General features: G+C 54.1%; 1 protein-coding gene across 7 annotated transcripts in view; it reads right to left on the reverse strand.

The window, feature by feature from the left end:
• Nucleotides 1-20,141, reverse strand: part of KIF17 (kinesin family member 17) — a 45,131-nt gene extending 24,990 nt beyond the window's left edge. For all 7 annotated transcript variants that reach the window (XM_019666719.1, XM_019666718.1, XM_019666717.1 and 4 more), the window contains exons 1-6: nt 19,874-20,141; nt 15,099-15,245; nt 14,046-14,147; nt 8,616-8,805; nt 6,369-6,821; nt 1,985-2,094 (exon numbers count right to left, since the gene is read on the reverse strand). In XM_019666719.1, the coding sequence (XP_019522264.1) occupies nt 1,985-2,094; nt 6,369-6,821; nt 8,616-8,805; nt 14,046-14,147; nt 15,099-15,245; nt 19,874-20,104 (1,233 nt within the window). In that variant the 5' untranslated portion in view covers nt 20,105-20,141. The remainder of the gene's footprint in view (nt 1-1,984; nt 2,095-6,368; nt 6,822-8,615; nt 8,806-14,045; nt 14,148-15,098; nt 15,246-19,873) is intronic.
• Between the last annotated feature and the right edge of the window lie 24 nt (nt 20,142-20,165).

Below are 20,165 nucleotides of genomic sequence, written 5' to 3' on the forward strand. Positions count from 1 at the left end.
TGGAGAGCTGAAACAACCTGCCCCAGTCACAGAGCCCATAAGAGCTGGACTTTCAGAAAGTGAGAGCTGGACGGACCCTAGGAATCTTCCAGCCCAAATCCCGCCCCAAACGGCTGGGAGACTGAAGCCCAGCGTCACGCCTCCGGCTCATGGCTGAGCCGATTCCTGTCCCGGCACCCTCTCCACTGCTCACAGGGACCAGCTCCCTTATCCTGAGCATCCTGACTGGTTCTGGCATGGAAAGGAAAGCACAGTTCCAGGCACACAGTAGGTACTCAATAAATGTGATTCATTACGTGAAAATAAATGGGAGGGAGGGAGAGAGGGAGGACAGACACCCTCAAATCTTCCTCCAAGTGTGGCTCACTGAAGAAATTCCAGGGTCAGCAAACAAACTTGGTGACGGTGGCCTCAGGCAGCAGTGCTCAGGTGTGGTGTCCACTGGGTTGGCCCATGAGGAGGAGGCAGGCGACCCTCCAACCCCAGAGCAGAAGGACCCTCCAGCCTGAAAAGCGTCTCTTCTCCGTGGTGACCACTAGGGGGCGGTGGCGCCCTGCTTATCCAATAGCCACGGTGCCTGCCCACCCAACTAACAGATCTTCTCTGGGAAGGATGCTTCCATCCCAGCCCCTGGCCAGCCTTTCCCATCCAGTACTATTTTGTAACCAACGTCCACCTGTTGCTACGTGATTCCAAAACCCACTCTGAACCCCCAAAGTGTGACTTCTCTCATTCTGTGGGTTTGGGCTCGACCATAACCAAAGGCCCCCTCCTCCTAACACTTCCCCAGGAGTTAGTAAGAAGTCAGCTCCAGAGAAGGACCTGATACCCATCCCTGCCCCAGGCGCTCCCCAGACCAGCAGGAGAAAGGCAGAGTGAGCAGCTGAGCTCTCAGGACCTTCACAGGGGCCAGGACCGGGTCCATCTGGGGCCCACAACTGAGCCCTCTCTGAACAGTAACAGCCTCCACCATGATGGGCTGCACTTGGGGACGCTTAGGTCAATCTCTCCCAGCCCTCTAGCCCACAGAACTGAGACCTCCCCCAGGCCTTACCTGGTCTGTGCCCCCAGAGGCTGCGTCCCAGGCCTCCACAGCCTGACCGGGACCTCTGGGGACCTCAGAGCTGATCCCACCTGCGGTCATAGTTAAGTGACAGAGGCCCTGCAGAGCTGTCCCTGCTGCCATTCGGTTCTCCACCAGTAAAAAGCCGGGGCCCTGAAAGGACCCACTACATACTTGGTTCTCAGAATGTGGCCCTTAAAAGACAGGAACCTCCAGAAACCATCACAGCCTGAGTTGGGGACAGAGCCGAAGCCGGCAGTTAGGAGGCTTTGTTGTGTCTGGCTGTATAAGTGCCCCTCTGGGAATCAGCTCCGCATCTGTCAATCAGGGTGTTACCTGCCCTGCTGGTTGCCAAGGATGCTGAGGGGCCCACATGTGGGAGGAGGACACATGTGGTGACAGCTTTTTCTGGGAGGCCACCATTCCACTTATTCACTGGCCAAATGGGTACCTGGGGGGCTCCCCACTGCCCACCCTGGCTGACCTGCTCTCAGTCTAGCCTTGTTGGCACCTGCTGAGGGGACTGACTCCGACTCTGACCTCCTTGCCTTTGCACAGGCCATTCCCACTACCAGGAATGTCTTCTCCGCCTCCATCAATCCACAGCCACACCTTCCTACAGTACAGAAGAGACAGGGCTACTACAGACACCTCCAACCCGTTTCTGTTCTCCCACTAACATGGGATGGACTGGACTCTGGAGTTAGGAACCTGAGTTCAAATCCCACCTCTGACTCTCCCTAGCTGTGTGACTTTGGGCAAGTCATGGCACCTCTCTGAGCCTTAGCTTTCTGAGTCCCAAAAGAGAGATTGTAGTACCACCCCCAGAGTGATGGTGGGATTGACATGACATCCTTCTAGAGATGCTCTCCTGATGGGCCATGCCTTCCTGTCCATTCTCCCACCTGCTCCCACTCTCACCTCCCGGATCAGCTGCTTCTCAGCCTCCGTGTCATGCTGGATCACAGGTGAGGGCAACGGCTTCTCCTCCATTTGGACAGGGTTTAGGGGCTCCTGACTGGACAGCAGGGCTGGGAGAAAACAGGAGGGGCAGTGACCAAGGTGCACACGGTTTGCAAGAACTAAGCCGAAATCCGTAAAGACAAAAACATGCTCATTCAGAAAGACTTCAAAGCACTGAACGCATTTGAAGCGTGTCTCTATGTAAACGCTCATTTATTCAGTCATTCAAGAAATATTTCTTGAGCACTACATGTTCTTGGCACTGGGATGTGGCATTGAACAAAAGAGACAAAACTCCACACCCACGAGTTAAGTTTTCAATTGGAAAAGAACAGCAAATAAACAAGCAAAGCACGCATGACATGTTACAAGGTGATACATTCTAAGGAGAGAAAGAAAGCAGGGAGGGTGCTCATGAGTAAGAAGGGGATGTGGGCGGGAAGAGGCACAATGTAAATAGTGTGCTCTGGGAAGAGCTCTTAGACAAGGTAAGAGGAAACCAGTCATCTGAACGAAGTGAGGGACATAGGCACGGCCAGCAGAGACCCTAGGGACAGACAGAAGGGAGCAGTGAGTGCAGAGGCGAGTGGTAGGCTGGTGACTGGACAGTTCCAGGAACAGCCAGGAGGCCAACATGGCTGGAACAGAGTGAGCAAGGGACAGTACGTGCGAAGAGGAAGTGGGAGAGGGAACGGGGCCAGATCATGGGGACCTTGCAGGCCGGGGTGAGGGCCTCAGCTTTGACTCTGGGTTACACTGGCCACTGGAGGGGTTTTGCAGGGCAGTGAAAAGACGTGTTTGAACAGGACCTCCCTGGCTGCTGTGTGGAGAAAGTATTGGCGGGATCAAGGGCAGACGCCCAGAGACCTGTTGGGGGCCTCACAGTAATTCAGACGAGAGATAATGGTGGCTCAGGCCAGGGGGACAGCAGTGGACAGATCCTGGACATGTTTTAAAGGTAGAGACAACAGGATCTACTGCTGGGTTAGGCATGGGTTTGAGCTTTCCAGAAGCCAAGGATAGCCCCAGGGCTTTGGGCCTAAACATCTGGAAGGAGAGAGTTGCCATCCATTGGGTGGCGACAGCTGCAGGACAAGCAGGTTTGGGAGATCAAGAGCTCAGTGTTGGACATGTTGAGTTTATAGACAGCTGGATATTCAAGTCTGGAATACAGAGGACATACTGTATTAGTCATTTTTATATATTTTCTGTTTTATGATGCTTTGGCATCATGGGAGACTTGCTGGCCAGAGAGAGACCATCCCTCCCAGGGCCAGCTCATTCCTAGAGAGAGTAAACAACTTGTCAGCGAGCCCACCTTTCGTATACAAACCAACCAACCTCGAGTCCACATCTGCAGCCAGCTTCTCCATCTAATCACACACCAAGCCGTTATTTCCTGTGCCCTAAACCACCCCAGGGTCAGGACCAGACACGTAGGGGCAGCCCCAGTGCCCCAAACCTGCTGGAATTATTCACACGAGCCAGTGCTAAACTTTCTCCTGCCCTGCCTTTCCCACAGAAACGCCAATAAAGGTCCTGGCCCCTCTCTGGCCCCTGCCCGACACGGGTGCTTTCCTCTGTGGCCCTTACTGGCATGTGTGCCTCTCATTTCTAGGACAACTGTGAGGAACATGAAACTTTTCTAAGGCACTGACCCCTCTGTGTCACCATTCAGTCACCTTTATACATTAAGACCTGGACACAAATGACATGACCAGGCTGGAGAGCCGTGAGCATAGAGATGGGGTTTAAAGCCATGAGACCAGGTGAGTCCACCTGGGAGTGAATGTAGAGGGGAGAGGAGACAGGAGCGCCCTGGTGGAGCAGGTTAAGGAGCAGGGAGGACTCATGTGAGGGGATGGAGAGGTCGGGGGAGACTCAGGGCAGAGAGTGTCCAGGGAGCAAAGGTTTCCAGGAGAGGGGCGAGGGTCAGCTGACTGAAGTGATGCTAGGAGGACAAGGTGAGGCTGCCTGAGGACCCATCAATGGGTAGAACCACCAGGAGGTCGTCCATCACAAGGGTGGGCTCAGGGGGACGGGGGTACAGGGCGTGCCTGGAAGGAGAGAAACGGGGGCCTGTGAAAACAGACAAATGTTTCAAGTTTTGCTGTAAGGGGGAGAGAGAAATATGCCAGTAACCAGAGGAAGAACTGGGGCTGAGAGGGCTATGGCTAACATTAGGTACCGTGTAGTGGGAACGCATGGAGCTTTGAGTAAGACACACCTGGTTTAAGGCCCCCCTATGAAGCATCTTGTGTTGTCTAATGAACCTTCTGTGCTAAGCCCACACCTGCATTGCATATGCAGTCCTTCCAAGTGCCTCACAACCATATCAAGGCAGCTGGTGTTATTACCTCCATTTTACAGGTGAGGAAACTGAGGCTCAGAGGGGCCAAGTCGCTTGCCCAAGGAGCCAGGGTGTGAGCTGGCCACTCCTGCTCAGCCCTGCCCTGCCCTGCACTAGTCATCTCAGCCTGCGGAGCTGCCTGTTTCTCGTTCAGGAGGAGGGGACACTAACAGCCCCACAAGGCTGCCGTGATCACCCTTGGAAGGCTGCACGAATGTTAGCTGCTAGGTCCCGGAGCCACTGGTAGGGCTTCCCCCACTTCCACTGGCACCTCTCGCCAGTCCTCCATCTAGCTCCCCCTTACCAGTCTTGGGGGTGAGTAGGGTCATGGGTGGGGCAGTAGGGAAAGAGGAACAAAGCATTGCCAAAGTGGAATCCCTACCATGGTGTTCAAGGCCATCGCCCCCCGGCCTCTGCCAACCCCTACCTGGCCATCTCCCACCAGCCTACTCAGCAGGCAGCCAGCAGAAGTATTTGTGGTTCCCCAAACACACTTCATAGTTTTGTGACTCTCCTCATAGTTTTGTGGTTCCCCAAACACACTTCATAGTTTTGTGACTCTCTGCACACACTGGCCACTCTCATTCTGTCTAACAGGGAGACTTCTCATCCGACAAGACTCTGCTCAATCACTCCCCACCGCCCGAAGCCTGACTGACCACACTTGCTGCCCAGCTGGACTTGGACACCCCTGTCTGCCCTGAGGTGCCTGTACAGCTCTCAACCCTAGACATACATGGCCTACGGGAGTTTCCTCCTCCCCCCAGGAGACAAGGTGCTCATGGGGTAGAGCTTGGATCGGGTTCATCTCTGTGTCCCCAGTGCCCAGCACAGGTCCACACACAGAGGGGGTGTTTAGTGAACTCTGGATGGATGGATGGATGGATGGATGGATGGATTGGTGGGTGGACAGATGGATGGACAGATAAGTAGGTGAATAGATGTGTGCATAGAATGGATGGATAGAGAAGAATGTGTGGGTGGGGAGATGGATGAATGAACAGGTGGACTCAGGCTCTGTGTGCTCTCTTCCCCAAGGGTTTCTCAGATAAAGAAAACCTTGGAGGGCCGGCCGAGTGGCTCAGCACGAGCTCTGAGCAACAGGGTTACTGATTCGATTCCCTCATGGGCAAGTGAGCATCGCCCGAGCTGAGCTGCTGCTGAGCTGCCAACGAGTGGCAGGATGGCTCAGCTGGTGAGTGCATGTGCTCCTAACAACAAGGTTGCCGGTTCAACTCCCACATGGGATGGTGGGCTACACCCACCTGCAACTAAGATTGAACACGGCACCTTAAGCTGAGCGGCTGCAAGCTGCCTACGGGCGGCCGGATGGCAACTGGACTTGAAACTGAGCTAGCTGCACCCTCCACAGCTAAGATTGAAGGACAACAACTTGGCTGTTCCCCTTCCCGAATTCTCCAACACTGTTCCCCTTCCCCAATTTCCCAATTAAAAACAGAAAAGAAAAAAATAAAGAAAACCTTGGAGTCCCTCAGTTGCAAGGACCTTGAAGGTCTATGCTCCAGGATGGATTTCTACCTGCCAGATGACAGACAACCAGACGCCTGGGCGTGAGAGCTGCCATTATAAGGTGCCTAATGGGGAGCAGGGGTGGGACATGGAGGAGTGAGTCACCCAGCTACTAAGCAGCACAGCATCACGATGCTGCCACAGAGACAGCAGGCAGACAAGGAGATGGCAAATGTGCAGCCTGGAAGCAGGGAGCACGTGACAGAGCCCATGGCTGATGGGATAGGCCAGACAGATGGGCTTCTTCCTGGGGCATCGGCAAGAAGACACGCTCTGAGCTGTCACTAACCAGGGCTCTCCCCGGCTCTTCCAAAGCTATGCTGTTAGGCCATGAAGTTCAGAGGACGTAGGCGTTGCCTCCATGTCTCTCAGACAGGAAGCCGGAGCTGGCAGACCGAGGGAGAGGGCCTTTCTCTTGGGTCCCCCGACCCCTCTTGCCACTTCCTCCCCGAGCCGCCTCACCTGACAGGCTGCTGGGGCTCATCTGCTGGGCCACCATCTCCTTGAGCCTCTTGATCTCCTCCTGGTACTCGCGCAGAAGGGCATCCTTGGGGTCCTCGTTGATGCGTGGCTTGTTCTTGATGTTCTTGGCTCGGTTGGCATAGCGCAGTGTGCTGAGCGTCTCGTCGTAGTTGTTGTCAGCAGGCGACAGGCAGGCCACCATCAGCGTCTTGGTGTTGCCGCCCAGTGAGTCCTGCAGCAGCCGCGTCAGCTTTGAGTCCCGGTAGGGGATGTGTTTGCAGCGCCCATCCACCAGGGCCGAGATGACATTGCCCAGAGCCGACAGCGACAGGTTGATCTTGGTGGCCTCCTTGAGCCGCTCCCCCGTGGCACCCGTCTTGGACTGCCGCTCGCTGCCTGCCAGGTCCACCAGGTTCAGCTTGCCTGCCCGGAGGTGGTCCTTGCCTCGCTCATCTGCAGACAGACCAGCAGAGGGGTGAGGGCTTGTAGGTGACCCCCCCGACACACAGTTACAAGGAGGTTAGCTATCAAGCACTGAGTGCTCACCACCCATCGAGGGTCTCATTTCAGCCACACAGGAGCCCCATGAAGGAGGTGTTATTACTGTGCCCCTCTTACAGATGAGGAAACTGAGGCTCGGAAAGGGCACTTAATTTGCCCAAGACCCACGTAGTGGAGCCGAGGTCAGACCCCAGGGCTGTCTGACTCCAGGCAGCAAGGCCTGGGAGGTACAGACTATTCTGAGTGCAGCAGGAATCCTTATAGCTATCACAACAGCTCCTATAGATCTCCCATCAGGCCACAGGTGGGGGTGGGGGATGTGACTGCATCACTAGGGAGTTGTATCCTTTTGTGCAAAAAACATCGGCTGGAGACTCTTGGACCTGCTTCCTCTCCCAGTCCTGCCCCCTACTTGCTGTGTGACCTTGGCAGAGTCATGCACCTCTCTGATCTTCAATTCTCATATCAACAAACTCTGATCTTCAATTCTCATATCAACAAAATGAGACTGACAATAGCGCCCCACTAGGGTTGGTTGTTGGGAGGAGTGAAGTAAACTGACGGCACATTTTTACAGGGTGTGCACAGGGTAGGTGTTTGCTTCCTCTGAGCACAAGCCCGGTTCTGCAGTGACTGAGCTGAGCTAGCAGGGCAGACCCCGAGTGCCAAGGATGATGGGAGGCTGGGCAGCCCCTGGGTGGTGGCAGGGGCTCAGAGCACTGGTTTTGGAGACACAGACCTGGGCGGTTCAATCTATCTTGATTCCATCCCTTAGTAGTGAAACCTGGGGAAATAACCTCATTTGTCTCTGAGCCTTAGCCTTTCTCTCAGTAAAATGGGAACCAAAGACCTACCCTGCAGGGTTGTTGTAAGAATTATGCTGATGCACACATGGAAAGAGCCCAGGGTTGTGCACAGCATATAACAAGTGCTCATGAAACGATAACTTGCTGCTCTCAATACTGTTAATAATTCTTCTGGTTTCTGGAGGACACATAAATGGTCCCACATGAGACGAGGAGCGGGGAGCGGCAGGGGCTTCCTGCTTAGTTTCCTGCTGGTTGAAACCAGAATTGGCCTAGTTTTGCACATAAGCGCGGGAACCTAAAGGTAAAGACATAGAGTTTAGCCTGGTACCCAGTAGAGGCTTGGACATGGGAAGCACTTGATTCTTTGGGTGATTACAGAAAAAGAGAAGCAGGAAAGAGGGACCTGGAGCCGCCCTTTTGGAAAGCTCTTTGCAGAATGTCCCAGGAGCCTTAGACAGGTTTGTGCCCTGCTCCAGGAGGTCCACTCCAGGGAACCTAATCTGAGGAAATGACTCTAAAAGCAGAAAAGGTTTTGTGCGCAAAGATGTTCGTGATGGCATTACTTACACGGAAAAACCGGACGCTACTGTAACACCCTGTGGAGGACTGCTTAGAAAGGGGCCATGAGTCACGCATGGTCCTGCAGCCACCACCCATGGTCACGGGCACTCATGCGTATCAGATGCATGGCACACACTAAGTGCGCAGTGGTAGCTACCAATATTATGATTGTCGTTGTTGATGCTGTTTATCCTGGAAACATGGTCCTAGCAGGGGGAGGGTCCATTTGTGTTCCCTCCAAGCAGATCAAGCATCCTTCCCAGTTTCAGATGGGGCTCTCGGGGCTCCAAGAGGTGAAGTGTCTGGCTGCTGGGAGCGGGAACCCAGCTCGGCTCAGGCCGTCTGGACCCCCGCCACCCCGCCTGGCCCCACATACCCACGGCGTAGATCTCAATGCTGATGGTGAAGATGGAATGGGAGCGCGAGGAGTCCTTGTTCATCAGGGTGTAGCCGACTGAGCGGTTCTTCCAGCCCATCTCCATGATGTGCTCGCACTGGGCCACGCTGTGCACCGTGTGCATGGACAGCCCCTTCACGTGCACTCCCTTCTCCGGGTGCTCTTTCAGCTGTGGGCGAGGGGGGGAAGAGAGGGGGGGTCAGCAGCGGGCAGGACCAGGGCCCCCTGAGGGAAGGGCCCAATCAGACCACCTTTGCCCTCCTGCACAGCAAGCTGGCACCTCCAATATCCTATTAGACAGAGGGTTTGTTCCAGGTGGAACCAGCCTCAAACACGCCCCTGCCTCTTACCTATTATGGGACCTTGGGCCAACTGACTTGACCTCTCCGAGCCTCAGTTTCCACAGCTGGAAGATGGGTACAAGACACCTCCTAGGGAGGTGGCGAGGATTTCACAAAGTAAGGCCCATACGATGCTTGGCACAGTGCCTGGCACATGGCATGGGCTCCCTAACTGCCAGCTGCTGTCCTCCCTGCTGTTAGTGCTATTATCATGAAGGTGGTTTTCAGTCTGGGAGCTCTAGTTCCCAAGGGCTCTGCGTGTGCCTCCTCTGCCCTGTCAGCATGGCTTTTTGTCTTTCTGCCACGGCTCCAGGGCAACAGAAACATTCCCAGACCCTTGGATCATGGCCCGTGAAGGGCCATTTGCTGCCCAGAACCCGCGTTGGCCCTCAGCTCAAGCAGGTCCTCGGCACGAGGGCAGCGAGTGAATTAATTTATCTGATTGCTCCCTGCTCGCTCTCCAGGCAGCCAAGTTGTTTTGTTGCTGACACAGAGCTGTGAAACGCAATATTTGTCAAGTGTGAGGAGAAATAAAACCACTCTGGCAAAAGCAGAGTGAATTTGGACAAAAGTCATCTGTCTGCTGGTCTGAGCCACAGAAGGCTCGGATGCTTTGCTCCGGGCGGCTTCTGAGTCCCAGGTGGGGTCGGGTCCCAACTGCACAAACCTGGGCTTGCCCATCTGCCGAGTCTGGAGAAGCAGCCGGAGCCAGCCTGAAGGACTGGGCTTCAGGCACAGAAGGGTTAAGTGACTTGCTGAAGGTCACACAGCTGTTAGTGGCAGGGCAGCAATGGGATCACAGACAGTGGGACAGTCCAGAGGCAGGACTTGGAAAGAGGCTGGAGCCTCCGACAGTATCGGAATCTTGAAATGACAAAGGGCTGACCTTGACCTGGGAGGTGGATGTGAGGACAGAGCACAAAGGAATAGAAACAGGAGACCCTGCAAACAGCATGGTGTGAAGCCAGCCTCGGATACCTGAGCAGCGCCTGTGGCTTTATGCATGCCCACCTGTGTCTGAGAGCAGCCTGTTTTGATCACTGCCATGCTCGCAGGAAGAACCGAGACGCTTGCCTGGCACATAGTGGGCCCAGGTGAGTGAGCGGCTGCTCCCAGCTTCAGGAAGAGTGCAGTTCCTATTTGGTCAGCCAGGCCTGGGAGAGAAGCCTGGGTCTGTCACTTGCTGGCTGGGGACGTCACTTTGCCTCTCTCAGCTTTGGTTTCCTCATTTGTAAAATGAGGAGAATACCTCCCATCTCTGCGTGACTATTGTGAGGACTAAGAAGAGAAGGGAGCTAATAAGAAATTCTGCAGGTACTTAGATGGGGCTCCGTGAACACAAGCCATGAAGAGGGTGAGGATAGTCCGTCTCTCCTAAGCAGAAAAGGGGTCAAGGATCATTTAGGGGTCTCCCATCCACCCCATGTTTAGACCCAGGAAGGCCTGCCCCCCACCTTGTGATCGCCCACTCCCTCTGTACCTCTCCCGTTATTCCTGCCCCCACCCATCACCAGGTTGGGGAGGACTGAGTGAGTGACAGCCGGCAGCTGCACCCACCCCTTCCTTGGTAACTGCTCTTCTGGGCTGCAAGGCTGCATGGTCGCCATGGCAACCAGCGGGGATCCACAGGCATGACATGTTTGCCACTGGTCTGGAGCCAGGCAACACCCTCATGGAGGAGGGGGTCCTGACACTCTGCTGGACCCAACTGGAGAGGCCCGTGAGAGCCCACCTCCACTGCCCAGTGCTGGGTTGGGGTCCATGAGGGTTCGTGGTGGTTGGGGAGAGGGTGTGTTAACTCTGCTTTCCAGAATCTCTCGCTGGCCCAAGCTGATCTAATAACCCCTAATTACCAAAATGATCGGGCCCTGCACTGTGCTGTGGAGCCCGGTCACCGAGGTTCGTATCTGGTCTCCACCCTTTACTGACTGTGCCTTTAGGCTGGTCTTACCCAGGCACATTGAGCCTCAGTTTCCCCATCTATAATAAAGGATAAGAACAGCACCTCCTCCTAAGGCTGTTGTGGGGTTTACATGGAAACCTTCCTGCACCTCCTCTGAGAGGTACCAGGTCAAAAGCTCGGTGCACCCATGGGGAGTGTCATGGAGCACATCTGCCACTGGCAGCCCCGCAGGCTGCCTGGCTCACCAAGCCTGAGGCCCATGGCCCAGCTGGGGCAAGGGCATGGAGCTGCCAGCACTTGGCCCCTCAGGGCCTGGGTAACTGAGGCCTTTCTAGGGGCCAGGGTATTGAGGAAGGGGACGAGGGCCCCCTGCTGTCCCAGGGTGGGTCGGCAGGGGGCCGTGATCCTGAAGGCTGGCCTTTCAGAGCTGACATGTAGGAGCAACTCCCTGTGCCTTCCTCCTCTCCCCATTTCCCTGTCTGGTGGCTGAGCTATGACTCAGCTGCTCCAGCTCCAGGAGAGAGAAGACAGTAGAAAGACTCCAGGTGGGCGGCTGGGAGCTCCTGCATAGACAAGGCAAAGCACTGCTGTGTTTGGGAGAAACTGAGGAGGAGGGGGTTTCGGGTGGTTCCTGGTCTGGATGGGGACTGGGAGGAACTAAGAGAGGGCGTTCACACCCGTGTGGACCTACTACGGCACGTGGCCTGGCACTCAGGGCGTTCACACCCGTGTGGACCTACTATGGCTTGTGGCCTGGCACTCAGGGCATTCACACCCGTGTGGACCTACTACGGCATGTGGCCTGGCACTCAGGGTGTTCATACCCGTGTGGACCTACTATGGCATGTGTCCTGGCACTCAGGGCGTTCACACCCATGTGGACTTACTACAGCACGTGGCCTGGCACTCAGGGCATTCAGACCTTTGTGGACCTACTATGGCTTGTGGCCTGGCACTCAGGGCGTTCACACCCATGTGGACCTACTACGGCATGTGTCCTGGCACTTAGCACCCTCGAGCTCTTCCCAGTAAGTCTCTGTTGAATGAATGAATCGACAAATGGATGTCCCTCCTCAACTGAAACCTCATTTCTGGCTTCTTATTGCCCCAGAAGTTTCCTAGATTGCTGAACACCCCAAGAATTCTGGGAGGAAAGCACCTGACTGCTCAGATCTCGCAAGTTCTGGTGCAGCAGCTAGTAATTTGCTGAGTGACCTTGGCCAAGTCCCTTCCTCTCCTTGGGGCTCAGTTTCCTTATCTGTACCAGGAAAGGGTTGGATTAGAAGCTTTGTAAGGGTCTTTCCAGATCAAATTTTTAAGGATTTTTCCCACAATATGACCAGTACAAACAAGTCTTTCAAGACCGCCGCTCCCTGAGGTCTGATTTGTGCCACTGGGCCGTGGAGTGGTCGCCAGTCAGAAGAACTCACAGCCCCTTCAGATGAATCCAGGACAAGTGCGGGGTTAGGGGTCAAGTAGAAGGCTCTGGAGTTGAGCAGAGAAACAGCCCTACCCCCACAAGGGTGGGGGTGAGTGGAAACCAGGTGGTTCCAGCATGTTGTCCAATCTAGAGGATGAAGGGGTGGGGGTGGGGGGTCCAAAGGATTGGGAGGCGTCAGCAGCAGCCCCTTTGCCTGGTTCTGCCCCCTCCCCATGGCTGCCAAGGCCTGTGCCCCGGGGAGACTGAAGCAGTTTGGGTCATGGGAAATGTCCAGCCCTGATTCTGTGACTTCCTAGCCCATTGACCTCAGACAAGTCACCTCCTCTTTCTCAGCTTAATTTCCTCCCCTGCAAAATGGGAATCCCCCGTAGCAACCTCCCAGGGCTGATGCTCATTAATGACCGACGCTCCCCCAACTCGAGCATTCCGACTCTGCAGGAGGTGAGCCAGCCCCCAGTGCTGGCTGTGGACCTCTTGGCCCCCCATTGGTTGCTTGGTCAGATAAGAAGCACCAGTGTTGGGGGGCAGCCACCAGCACCTCCCCTCACTGGCCTCTCCTCCTTGGACCTGACCAGGCCCACCCAGAGAGGACACACAGCCAGGGCCTCACACTAAGGGGAAGGCCCAATGGTCCCAGCCCTTGGCACCAACTGTCCAGTCCTGCTCGGTTACTTGACCTCACCGGGCTCCCCAAAGCATCAGCCAAGTTCTGCCCATCTTGATAGAACCCCCAAAACAGCCAATTCTGCTGCACTGTGCTGGGAAATGATGTTCTTTCATTCTGATTCTAGCCTTTTAGGAGACTGAGGGCAATTTACGAAACGCGTGCAATGTTCAGTGACCCACGGAGCCACCCTAACTTCTTCTGTAGTGAGCTACCCATCCGTCCTTGGCTCCTTCTCCCACTGTGCTGCACTGTGCAACCCCCAATCCCTACCCATGGTCCTTTCTCGGAATCACAGAGGCATGAAACAGCTCACACATCAAACACTTGCTATGTACACCAGCGCTCGGCTAAGTTCACCCTCATTACCCTCTTCAATCCTCACAACCACCTTATGAAGTTACAGCGTCGGTCCATGGGCCCGCCCGCACCAGGGAACAAGGTCCCAGAATCTGAGCCCAGCAGCAGCCATTAAATGGGATGTTTGAGATTCAGGACCTTGAAGTCAGACAGACCTGAGTTCAAATTCAGGTTTGGCCACTTACTGCTGTGTGAAACTTGGGCAAGTTGATTAACGTCTCTAAACCTCACTTCCCACATCAATAAATTGGGGATAAGAATATCCACCTAATAAGGTTACTGTGAGTATTAAATGGGATAGTGTGCCTAAAGCAGTCAGAAAGTAGTAAGTGCTCAATAAATGACAATTATTATTATCTTCTTTTTAGCTGGAAGGGCCCTTAGCAATTTTCAAAATAATTTTTTAGAAGTAGAACGCTTTTCTCAAATGATTTCTTTTACAAAACTCCATCTATTTCAACAGAGATAGGTGGCATTACCCCAGGTAATGTCCAGCCCTGCCTCGTGTGGTGGGGGTAAGCCCATTAATCCCTCCCCTACATCATGGACTCAAAATACTCCAAAATTCAAGTTCAGAAGTCCCCACCCTAGTCTGACCCAGCACCTGTGCCCTCAGGATACCTTCCCTGTATTTCTGAGGGAGCACCACCTGATGACAACCTCCCTCCTCCCCCCACCTGCATGTCAGGTCTGTACCCACCTCCAGCTTCTGCTTGGTGTCAGCCCCCAGCAGGTCACGGATATCTTCATTGTAGATCTCCAGGTAGGAGGCCCGGACCAGAAACTTGGTATTCTCCGCACACTGCAGGGAATCGGCAGAGAGACAGCAAAGATACCTGAGCACCTGCCTCCAGACCTCATGGCGACATCACGACAGGAGGGAGAACGTCAAGGGCAGAGGAGTCCCCCACCCCGCCCAGTCCTGCCTGCCTGGCAAGCTCTCCCCTCCTCTCCAGCTCAGTGGACTCTCAGGCCTCGCCAAGTTGCATGAATCTCATAATGCTATTGTCTAATGCTCTCTCTCTATAAGCCTCAATGGAAAGGAAACGGGAGAGGCCTCCCCACTGTTCAGATAGAAAATCCAAAGCCACAGGCAAGGCCTGAACCAAGCACTGGCCTGGGCTGATCCCTGCGGTCTCGGGCAGCTCTCTCTCCTGTGCGTCACCAGATGAGTCCTGGGGGGCAGATACACTGGGATCTGCAGTCCCCACTCTGTCATTTCCTGGATGTAGGAATCTCTGTGCATTGCCACGAATGGTCACCAGCAGCCTGGACACTGGGATGACCGGTCTTGACTGGGCCCACAGAGGCTCTAAGTCTCAGCTTCCCTATGTCGAAAACGGGGATGATAACTATCTCCTGGGTCAGGGTGAGGGTTCAGTGGGATAATAAAGGGCTTTGCACAAGGCTGAGCCTGGAGCAACTGCTCAATAAAAAGGGAAGCTATTATTGTTACAACCATTTCTCAGGCCAGTGCTCAGGGTTACTGTATCCATGCAAAATGCTAAATGAAATGCCAAATCCAAAAATGGCAGGAGAAAAACATGGAACTGCTAGGTATCATTTTCTCAGTTTTGAGTTCTCCCATCACCATTTCAGAAACCAGAGCCTAACTCCGCTCATCTGTGCCAAGTCCAGGCAGGCTCTCGTTGCATCCCACAGTCAGAAATGCTCTGTGATCATCGTGGTAACGCCTGGGGAGCCCGCGGGCCCCAAGCGCCAGCCCTGCCCCTTCCCTCCACGAGGCCCATACCTGGACACTCTCAAAAATGTGCTCGAAGGCCCTGGGAATGATGCCTCTCTGGGAGGGTGGGTCCAGCAGGCCCTGCATGGTGAAGGACTTCCCGCTGCCCGTCTGGCCATAGGCAAAGATGGTGGCGTTGTAGCCCTCAGTGACGCCCTGCACGGGAGGACCAAAACCCCAGTGCTCATGTGGCCCAGCACAGCCGGGAGCAGGGCCGACGCTGGTCTGCGTGGCTGCCTCCTCACTCACAGACTCAGGGGCTCCCACTATGATGTCCCTCGGCTGAAGGTGCAGGTAGAGATGAACAAGCCACAGCTCTGTCCTCAAGGAGTTCACTGCCTGGTGGGTGACTGTCCCCATGTGTGCCATGGAGCCTAGCCACCTGGGCTCAAATCCAGCCTCCACCCTTTACTGACCGTGCCCTTGGACTGTTCTTACCCAGACACATTGAGCCTCCGAAATAAAGGGTCAGAACAGCACCTCGTGAGATTTACACGAGAATTATTGCATGCATTGGCTCATGAAGTGCTGGCATACAGAGGTGCTCACTAAATGTCTGCCATACATGGCGAGCGGAGGCGTTCGTAATGTCAGCAGTTCAGGCAGCGGGCACGGAGAGGGAGTACAGAGAGGGTGTGGGAAGCACCAGGCACAGCCTCCTGGGTAGGGAGAACTGAGGACTAAAAGGGTGGCTTGGGTGACAGGTGACAGAAGAGGGAGGCATTCCAGGCTGAGCAAAGATACTGAGAGGCGAGAGGCTGACAGCAGGTGGGGCTGGGCCAAGAGGGGTGGACGATGAAGTGGGAAAGGAAGGTAGAGGCAAACCGGGTGGCATCTTAAAGTCATTCTCATGCACTGATGCATTTATTCACTTCGTAGGTACTGACTCTCTTCCCTGTGCTGCACTGTGCTCTGGCTGGGGACAGAGTGATAAATAAGGTGGACACCCCAGTCCCTGCCCTCATATATGAGGTCACACATTTTAGAACTTAGCATGGGGGAGGGGAAATCAGTGTCAGAACGTGGGCCCAGAGAGCCGCTCCCAGGCCCCAAGGGCCCGCCTGGCATCTATGCCCGGTTCCACTGCAAAGACCCATTCTGTAGAATGACATGGGGCTCCGGGTCCTCTGAGAGGGAGGCTTCATTTTCATGGGCAGAACTGCATGAGCGCCTCTCCCTGTCTGGGGAAACCCTGACCAATGTGTGGGTTCCCCCAGCTCATCAGAGGGCCATGAGCCACACACAGGGACAGGTCGCCTACGGTGGGGGAGAGGACGTGGCAGACCCATCACCCAACCAAGAGCCACGGCTGGACTCCTCAAAGCCGGGGGCACATGAAATCCTAGGAATAACAAAGAGCACCGCCCAGGGTATCAGTGGCACTCAAACGCAGAGAAGGGATTCTATGTAAAAATAAACGTCGCTGGACAGTCCAATAGGGTAGCCATTCGCCACACTAGAAATGTGCCTGGTGCAACTGGGAAACTGGATTTATTTTATTTTAATTAATTTACACTTAAAAACTGAAGCAGCACAAAATATTTTTCCACTAAACACAACTTTATGTTTTGTGCTTCATTTCATTTTAACCATTGACACTTTGGCCTCTGAGTTGAGAGGTGCTATAAGTGTCAAATACAGACCCAATTTCGAAGACTTCGTACGAAGCATGTAAAACATCTCACTAATAGTTATTATGGAATAATAATATCTATTATGTTTTATTGAAGTGATAATATTTTGGATACAATGGGTTAAATAAAATGTATTATTCAATTAATTTTCCTTGTCGCCTTTTACTTTTAAAAATGTGACTCCTAGAAAACTTTAAGTTACACATGTGGCTCACATTATATGCATACGGGAAAGCACTGCTCTAGAGCCACTGGCCACATGTAGTTATTTAAAATTAAATAAAATTAAATTTCAGTTCCGCGGTAGCACTAGCCTCATTTCAACTGCTCACTTGCCACAGATGGCCAGTGGGTACTTAACTGGACAGCCCAGATATAGGACATTCCCACTATCGCAGGAAGTTCTACAGAACAGTGCTGCTCTGGAGTGAAATAGAAAACAATGTGACATGCATTTTTAAGGCAAAACATAAATTTCAAAGAAGTTTCACCCATCAACTGATACCTCCAGACTCGCCAGGGACAAGCTCACTCAATTTTGGCCACTGTGTACTTCAACCCAGGGCCTGTCACACCCCCCATATCCGTACTTACTAAATGATTTTCATGAAATCAAGTGTTATTTGACTCTTTTTTTAACCTAGTGTCATCCTCAGCCATAATTCCCATGAAACTGCATTACAGGCTGGATGTGCTAAATATTTTTTTCTACTTCACATTAGACACATAACTACTGAAACAGAAACAAAAAGCATCTATCCTAGATTACCTCACGTCCCTTTCTACCCTCTCCAAAATGAACAGCTCCATGTCCCACCCAGAGGCCAAATTCTATGGTTTTGGTTGCATCAATGTCTCTGGAAGCCAGACCCACTGTCCTCAGTCTGGATGTGATAGAAGCCATGGTGCCCGGCCCCTGGGTGGGTCATCAGAGGCGACTCTAAGGCTGTGGATGTGAAGGGGGGAAGAAGGGGAGATGGCAAAGTCACCCGCTGGGAAAGAGCCCACCTACCAGGCAGCGTGGTGGGGAAGAGCTCAAGTTAGCTGAAGGGTGGGTCTGGGGTGGAGAGTCAAACCTGTCACCTAGTGACAGAGAAAATCGAGAACAGAGCCTAGATTTAAGAGGTGGAGAAGAAAAGGAAAGGAAAGGACAGAAGCCACTCCTGGCTCACAGCCACGTGAGCTGTGCGTTTTGCATGCTGCTCACTTAGTGGCGGGCAGCAGGGTGGAGCATGGGTCCGGGGCACTGTGTTAGGAATTGAATGCTTGTTCGGTAATGCTCCAGGCCTCAGTTTCTCTATCAGGAATGATGACTCCAGCTCTACACATCCACAGAGTCTTGTAGAAATCAAATGCTGATCTCTACCTGGAAGGTCCCTTCTTCTACCTTCTTGCCTGGCCAACTCCTCTCGTCCTCAGGTCTCAGCTTAGACCCCACCACTTCCAGGAAGCCCTCCCTGCCTTCCCCTCTTAGCTCAGGTTTGCTAGCCTTCTCTATGTTGCCAAATTCCCTAGGCTTCTCCCACTCATCACCCTGGATCGTAGCTAATAGCTTAGCTGCTTCTCCACCTGATCATGAGCACACCACGGGCAGAGGCTGTGCATCCTTTAGGGCAGCACTCCCCACACCTAGGATGGGGCCTGCTATGGAGATGCTATATGTTAGATGAATGAATAAATGGGAATATGTGTGGTGTTGAGCTTGAGGTTCTATGGCAGGTCTAGAGAGGTGTCTGGCAGAAAATCACAAGTGGCAGAACTCAGGACCGAAGGGAGAGCTGGAGGAAAGATCTGATGTAACCACTGGGTCCTTAATCTTTCCCCCTCTAGGTGGGGCTTCCTGGGGACCCTGATAAGAGAGGCTCGCTCAGGGGGTTACTTCCAGGACGAGGAAGGACCCACGAGCAAGGCTGACCATCCCCAGAGTCTGGGATCACCCTCGGGGGAGAGCTGCCCTCGTCCTATGGGCAGCATCTCCAGTCAGGTTCTGAGCACGGGGAGCTCTGGGCTTCAGAACACGTCAGCCCTCTCCAGGGTTTTGACAGAGTTTTGGAGGAAGAAATGGGGCAGCCAAAGTTGGTGTTCTGGGGACATTAAATGGCCTGACAGCCAAAACAAAAAACGTTCCATGGTCAAATCTATTGTGGCAACACTGGGTTAAGGGAATCACACTAGTTTCTTCACTGCAGGACTCCCCAGAGCCTCAGGTATCCTAATGTGCCCTGTGCAGCTTCAAGCAAGAGAGTGTATGCAGCAACTCCCAAACTTGTCTTCTTTGCCTGGAACAGCTTGTGACATCTAACTTAACAAGCGATTCGCTGGACAGCTGGGGAGATTTGGGTAGAAAGAAAAGAGCCCATGCCCAGGAGCCAGCAGGCACAGCTCCAGCCCCACCTCTGGCAGAGACTCACCGTGGGAGCTTGGCCAGTCTCCCTCTGGGCCTCAGTCTCCCCATCTGTGAAATGTGAGTGCCTTCCTGTTATGAAGCGCAAATAAGCTACCTAGCATGAGAGTGCTCTGGGAAGCAACAGCCCTGTAAAGGGTGAGAAGCTGTTGCTGCCTCCCTGTTCCCCAACTGCTCAGGAGAAGTCAGACCAAAGGTAAAGGGGTTCCATGCCACCAACACAAGCCAGGCCAGTGGCCTTCTGTCTGCAGAAGCAGGGAGCTGGTGAGATCTTTCCCCGCGACATGGACTTATACATGTCAGTACCTCTCAGGAAGAGAGAGGAGGATGAGGAAGAGGGTTCTGAACGCTGAGGGGGAGGCAGAGGAGGAGGAGGCCTGGTGTTCTTGGGAGAGGAGGAGAAGGATGCCGGGAAGTGGCTGGAACTTTCAGAGACGTCCTGACGCTCTGGAATGAGGGTGGAGGGCAAGTGATCTTGGGGTTTTCGGAGAGGGGCTGAAAGGGATAGGGTGAAGACAGCCTTGACACTGGGGGCAGTGGAGACCTGGACACAGAGTAGGAGGCGGGTTCCTGCTGACTCCTGCCTGGACAAGTCTTCAGAACCATCTGCTGGTGTCCACCTGCGCCCCTCCAGACGGGCCTTCCCCGCCCCCGGCTCAGGGGCAGAGCCGACCCTTAGGGCCTCTCAGGGTGGCCCCTACTCCTGCCCAGCCAGTCCTCAGAGGCAGCCTCCACGGCGCCCTCACCTCCACCAGCAGGTAGGCGATCTCATTGTAGATCTGCTCAGTGACGTGGTCCATGTAGTAGGCGCCATCGAAGGTGAACTGCTTGGGGGGCTCGTCGGCGGCCCTCGGGTTCTGGATGAAGCACTGGCCGCGCGCGGAGTCCACCGTCACCACCGGCTGGCAGTTCAGGTCCCGCTCCCGCCGGTTCATGGGGCGGCAGCGCACCACCACCTTCACCGACTCCGAGGCCATGGTGCCAAGGAAGGGGTTTCCGGGGCCCGGTCGGACGTGGACACCGCGGCCGAGACACACG

Source organism: Hipposideros armiger, unplaced genomic scaffold, assembly GCF_001890085.2.
Source record: "Hipposideros armiger isolate ML-2016 unplaced genomic scaffold, ASM189008v1 scaffold_477, whole genome shotgun sequence".
Taxonomy (NCBI): Eukaryota; Metazoa; Chordata; class Mammalia; order Chiroptera; family Hipposideridae; genus Hipposideros; species Hipposideros armiger.